This window comes from Myotis brandtii, unplaced genomic scaffold (genome assembly GCF_000412655.1).
Source record: "Myotis brandtii unplaced genomic scaffold, ASM41265v1 scaffold314, whole genome shotgun sequence".
NCBI classification, from domain to species: Eukaryota; Metazoa; Chordata; class Mammalia; order Chiroptera; family Vespertilionidae; genus Myotis; species Myotis brandtii.
In genome coordinates this window covers 3,161,535-3,167,657 of record NW_005362033.1, presented here as the reverse complement: position 1 = coordinate 3,167,657, position 6,123 = coordinate 3,161,535, and the positions used below count along the sequence as shown (strand labels likewise).

The window sequence follows — 6,123 nt, the reverse complement described above, 5'->3', positions numbered from 1 at the left end:
AACAACTGTAATAATCTGAACAATAAAGATTTATTTTTTTTAAAAAAACCCAGAAAGTATAAGAGTAATGAAAATTCCTTAACAAGGAAGTTTCAATGTTCTCAAAGTCTATAGAGCTTTTTGAGGGTTCCATGAGCTCAAGACTACAGTCAAACCTGGGTTTTCGAATGTCTCCCATCTCGAACCATTTGCCAAGTGGTTCATGGAAAAAAATGTCTCAGTTATTGAACAAAACTTCAGTTCTCAACCTGACAGCCCTTTCATGCTGATACATCAGCACGGCAAAAGTGGTCCCTCAAGCCACAGACAAAGGAGAGAATGCTAGTCATCTTACACTAACCCTCACATTGTTAACATCTCCTGAAATTTTGCTGTGAATATTTTTGTGTATATTTATTTATTTAGCTTTTGTTGCTAGCAAAATGGACAATTAGCACAATTTTAAAATATAAAGAGGTCCTCAAGAGTGCTAATGTTGCTAATGGTATTAAAGTCACTGATCACAGGCAATTAAAGGCAGAATAACTGTTATTGATTTGGCTAGTGACAGCATTCTGGAGGCAGTGATATGTTAAAAAGCAAAGATGCTGCACCAGTGGAATGAGTGCTGAAAGTGATTCATTTAAGGCTAAAATTTGATAAATTTAAGAAAAGAGGTATTTGTTGATATATGAAACTAGAGGCCCGATGCACGAAATTCGTGCAAGGGTAGGCCTTCATAGCTCTGGCTGCCTCGGCCCTCACAGCCCCGGCTGCCTTGGCCCTCAGAGCCCCAGCTGTCTCATGGCTCTGCAAACCTGCCCCCCGCCCACTGGTCGTTCCGGAAGTTTGTTCTGGAAAGTCGTTCCACTGTCTGGTATAATTAGCATATTAGCTCTTCATTATATAGGACTAGAGGCCTGGTGCATCAAATTTGTGCGTGGGTCTGGTCCCTAGGCCTGGCCTGCTATCAGGGCCATCTTCCCCAGCTGCCCGCAGCTGGCCCTGCCCCCTGCCACCACATCCCCTTGGTTTCCTGTTCTTTATCAGGTAATCTGTGCTTGACAGCTGGGGGACAGGACCAAGAGGTCGGCTGTTCCCACCCGCTCACCAGCCCCACCCCCACTGCAGGTGGCCATCAGGCGATCGGAGCCTGCTGGCCGGGGAAAGAGACCAAGAGGTCGTCAGTGCGTTTCTTAGTGACTGGTTCAGCGGTCGTTCTGGTTTTTCTGCTGTTAGGGTCAATTTGTATATTACCCTTTTATTATATATGATAGAGGCCTGGTCCATGGGTGGAGGCCAGCTGGCCTGCCCTGAAGGGGGCCCCGGATCGAGGTGGTGAGTCCCCGCTGGGAGGCGGGGCCGGCCTGGGCGAGGGGCTGCGGGCAGTTTGCAGGCCAGCCACGCCCCTGGTCAGGGCGTAGGGGTCCCTACTGGGGGCAGGGCCAGCCTGGGCGAGGGGCCACTGGTGGACGAGGGGCCGTGTCTGGAAGACGTCCAGTCTATCTGGTCTAATTAGCATATTACCCTTTTATTAGTATAGACTAGAGGCCTGATGTATGAAATTCGTGCCAGTGGCTCAGCCCCCAACACAGCGGTGGCCGCCTCTGCCTCGACCACCATGGCTTCATCAGGTCTAATTAGCACATTACGCTTTTATTATTATAGATAGTACATTAGATGGTAATGTATAGAAGAAAGATTAAAATGGGAAATCATTTGGGAGTATGGAACGAATTAATTCAATTTACATTATTTCTAATGGGAAAAATGAGTCAATTTTTGAAAAAAAACTCTTCTCGAATGGCCTTCCAGATCAGTTAAGTTCAAGAGCTGAGGTTTCATTGTCTTTACATAAAATCTTAAGATGTTATTTGTTTTTTTCTACTGTATTTACATTTGCATTGATGGTGTTAAAGCAGTTGTGAGTGAGAGTGCTGGTGACTTAGCATGAATCCTGGCAGCACACAACTGTGCCAAGTACTCTAATGTATTCTTAATCTCCAGGTATTTGAAGCATTTTGTTTTTGTTTTAAAGCCAGTGTCACTTAAGAATTTCCTTGATGAAGCAACAAAATTTAGCTTTACTAAATCTTAACTGTTGAGTACATGTCTGCATGATAAGTGGGAAGCATGCATAAAATTCTCCTGCTCACTATCAAAGTATGATGGCTCTCTCAAGGAAAAGCACTTTTGAAATTGAGTTCCAAGGCTCTCTTTTTTCATGGACTGTCATTTTTAGTTGACTATTTGGCAGACTTCCTTTTTTTAAAATATATTTTTGAATTGATTTCAGAGAGGAAGGGAGAGATAGAAACATCAATGATGAGAAATAATCATTGATAGCTGCCTCCTGCACACCCCACACGGGATCAAGCCCACAACCCAGGCATGTGCCCTTGACCAGAATCGAACCCGCGACCCTTCAGTCCACAGGCCAACACTCTATCCACTGAGCAAAACCGGCTAGGGCTGAAATTTTTTTTTTAATGAAGCACAAGATGAATGAAGAAAAAAGTAGTAAATCTGAGTAAGAAGGAGCTATAAAATATGTCGTTTAATAGCATTCTTACCAATTGTTACTTTAACAATTTAATCGTAAACATATTTGAGAAATGCAAATAGCTTAACCACGTTCTTATGGTCTGTTTGATTTGACATTCTAAAGTATTTTCTAAGACTATTTGTCAATATATTTGTACCCTTTGTCAATGTTTCTTTAGAAATACAACTACTACTTGAGATGAGCCATCATTGCAAGATATATTTTACATTATTAACATATTCATGTGATATATCTGAGATTTGCTTCACAATAAATCAGTACAGAATGGGGATCAGGGAAAGTAGGTTGGGTATAGATGAAATAAGATTTGCCTCTAACTTCTGTATGTGTTTCAAAATTTCCAAAATAAAAACTAAAAAAAAATAAAAATAAAAAAAGAATGATCTAATGTGTAATAAAAGTGCTTATGTTTAAACTGATTCACATTTAAATTATAATGTTGGCTAATTTTAAAAGTTATACACAAGGAACTTTTAGGTTAAAAATGTGAATGCAAGAGCTAAAAATATGCTATAGCAACTAAAATATAAAGGAATGAAAATAACAAAAAATCTGCTGAGAGAGTTGACTTCAAAACCATTGAAATGTTCTGGGAGAAAAATAAAAGAATAAATCAGACATGTTTCTAAAAGATAAACATTGTTTTATTGGACAGGGCCCTTCAGAGAAACAGAACCAGTGTGTGTGTGTGTGTGTGTGTGTGTGTGTGTGTGTGTGTGTGTGTTTGTTTTACGAGGGAGCGGGAGTGGGAGTGAGATTGATTTAATTATTTTTTATTATTTTTTTAAAAAATCTTTGCTCGAGGATATGTTTATTGATTTTAGAGAGAGGAAGGGAGAGTGAGAGAAAGAGAGAGACACATCCATGTGAGGGAGAAACATTGATAGATGCCTCCTGTATGCACCCTCACTGGGGATGGAACCCACAACCTGGGTATGTACCCCCACTGGGTATCGAACCCCCAGCCTTGCAGTGTACTGGATGACGCTCCAACTGAGTCATACCAGGCCAGGGCGAGATTGATTTACTTTAAGAAATTGGCTCATGATTTTGGAGGCTAAGTGGGTACAAAATCCAATACGACAGGGTGATAGGCTGGGTACTCAGAAGAGCTGCAGTCTGATAACAAATTTCCTTGTAGGGTGTGTGTGTTGGGGGTAGGGTGCAGGTAGCCATCAATCTAATTCTATTAAGGCTTTTAATTGATTGAATGAGGCCGTCCCCATATTATGGAAGGTAATCTGCTCAACTCAGAAGCCTATAGATTTAAATATTAATCTGGTCCAAAGGGAAAAAAAAAACGCATGCATGAACACATCCAGAATAATGTTTGACCACATATCTGGGTACTGCGATCCAGCCAAGTTGACATAAAATTATCACAGATGTCTTTAAAACTTCTTGTTCTGATCATTTTAATTACAACTGTAATAATAGGAACAGCAGGCTTCAATTGTTGGTCTAGAGCAGCGGTCGCCAACTGGTGGGCTGCAGACCACTGGTGGTCCGTGAGGTCCAAAGGGTTGGCGACCGCTGGTCTAGAGTGTTTTATCTTTTTAAAAGAGATCCCAGGAAAACATGACAGAATGTTATCTGTTAAAACACAGTGGAAGATATATATGATTTATATTTTTGTGTACTTGAATTGTTACATTGACATTTAATAAATTCTGTTGGCCCTGACCAAGTGGTTCACTTGGTTGGAGCATTGTCCCATACACCAAAAGGTTGTGGGTTCAATTCCCACTCAAGGCACATACCTAGGTTGCAGGTTCAGTCCCGTATCTGGGTGTGCTCAGGAGACAACTTTTTGATGTTTCTCTCACATCGATGTTTCTCTCTCACCCCTCCTCTAAAATCAATGAAAACATATCCTTGGGTGAGGATTAAAGAAAAAGAATTAATGAATATTATATAGTGAAGAAAATGCTTGGGGATATAGTACATTATTGCATGTGAAGATACCATATTCCACCTTATTATTATAAGAAAAAAATATGTTATTTTTATTAGAAAATACATTATTTGGAAGGAAAGAAGAGCAGGAGTTTTGTGATTTGGGGCTATTTTATACATGTATAGTGGTGAGTAACTAAAAAAATTTGTTTTTATATTACTTTTGATCAATTTGTTGAAAGCGATTTACCTACACAAAAGACTAGTTAATGGTTATCTGGAGATAACTGTACTCTAACCAGAGCAGCTGTCACATATACAGCCTTCTTGTTTAGTATGTGTGTATGTATTTGTGAACTCTGTGATTTCAGATAGGAAAAGGCTTGTTTCTTTCCATTTAGTTATTTAAATCATAATTAATATTTTGTTACTCTAGACTTCACGAAAACCTCGTGAAGAACGAGATGTGTCTCAATGTGAAAGTGTAGCTTCCACCGTTTCTGCTCAGGAAGATGAAGATATTGAAGCTTCTAATGAAGAAGAAAATCCAGAAGATAGTGAAGGTATTTCAAAATGTTAAATTTAGTTGTACCTCCTGCTAGCCCAAATACGTAGTTTTTAGCTTAGTGATTTGACTGTTTAGGAATTGCTTCATTAAGGAAATAGGACATTTGTGTTTTCAAGGCATAGAGACATTAAACTTGAACATAATGTGTTCATTCAACTAACAAATATTTATGTAGCACCTGAGATGGTCCAAGTGCTACAAACAGAACATCTTGAAAATGCCAGTCATGCTTCAGACACTTAATATTTCTTGTCTTTTTTTTTTTTAATAACAGCCATTCTAACAGGTGTGAGGTGCTTGCTCACTCTGTTCTAACCACTGTTCTTTCTTCTGTTCCTGAGCAGAGCAACCCTCACTTCAGGGATTTTGCATGTGCTAACCCCTCTACCTAGGATGCTCTTCTCAAAAATGTGCCTGTTGGCTCGTTTTCCCATTTCTTCAGCCCTCTATTGATATGTAACCCTACCTCTATAATATCTCTTTATCCACTGGTTCCTAAGTTTTGTTATTTATTTACTGCACTTATTACTGCCTGATATATCTTCTATGTATTGTTTAATGTCTGTTTTATACTAGAGCTAGTAGCCCTGTGCATGAATCCATGCGCCAGTAGGTCGCTGCTGCCCTCCTGTAGCTCTCCGCCCACTGCGCCGCCCTCCTGTAGCTCCCCCCGCCCCCCCCCCATAGCTTGTTGCCCTGCCCTCTCCTTTAGCTCTATGCCTCCCGCTTGTAGCCAGTAGGTCGCTGCTGCCCTCCTGTAGCTCTCCACAGCCTGCTTGTACCTCACTGGCCCACCTTCATGCTGTATCTGTGATCTGGTTGTGATGCGCTTGGTTGTTATGCCTCAGGGCGTAATGGCTAATTAGCATATTCCTCTCTTATTTAGGACTAGAGGCCTGGTGCACAAAAATTTGTGCACTGGCAGGAGAGGGGTGTGGGGGGGCTGTCCCTCAGCCCCACTTGTGCCGTCTCACAGTCTGGGACCCCTCGGGAGATAACCACCTGCTGGCTTAGGCCTGCTCCTCGGGTGGCAGATGGCAGGCCCGGATCCCACGCTGGGTCACAGATGGCAGGCCCTCTGCCGCACCGCCCCGCCCTGCTGCTGGCCACACAT

The 6,123-nt window shown here is 41.5% G+C and overlaps 1 protein-coding gene across 12 annotated transcripts in view; it reads left to right on the top strand.

Annotated features, from left to right (window-relative positions):
- The window catches only part of NCOR1 (nuclear receptor corepressor 1), a 241,681-nt gene that overhangs the window by 156,687 nt on the left and 78,871 nt on the right, over nucleotides 1-6,123 (top strand). For all 12 annotated transcript variants that reach the window (XM_014542879.1, XM_014542885.1, XM_014542878.1 and 9 more), the window contains one exon: nucleotides 4,878-5,004. In XM_014542879.1, the coding sequence (XP_014398365.1) occupies nucleotides 4,878-5,004 (127 nt within the window). The remainder of the gene's footprint in view (nucleotides 1-4,877; nucleotides 5,005-6,123) is intronic.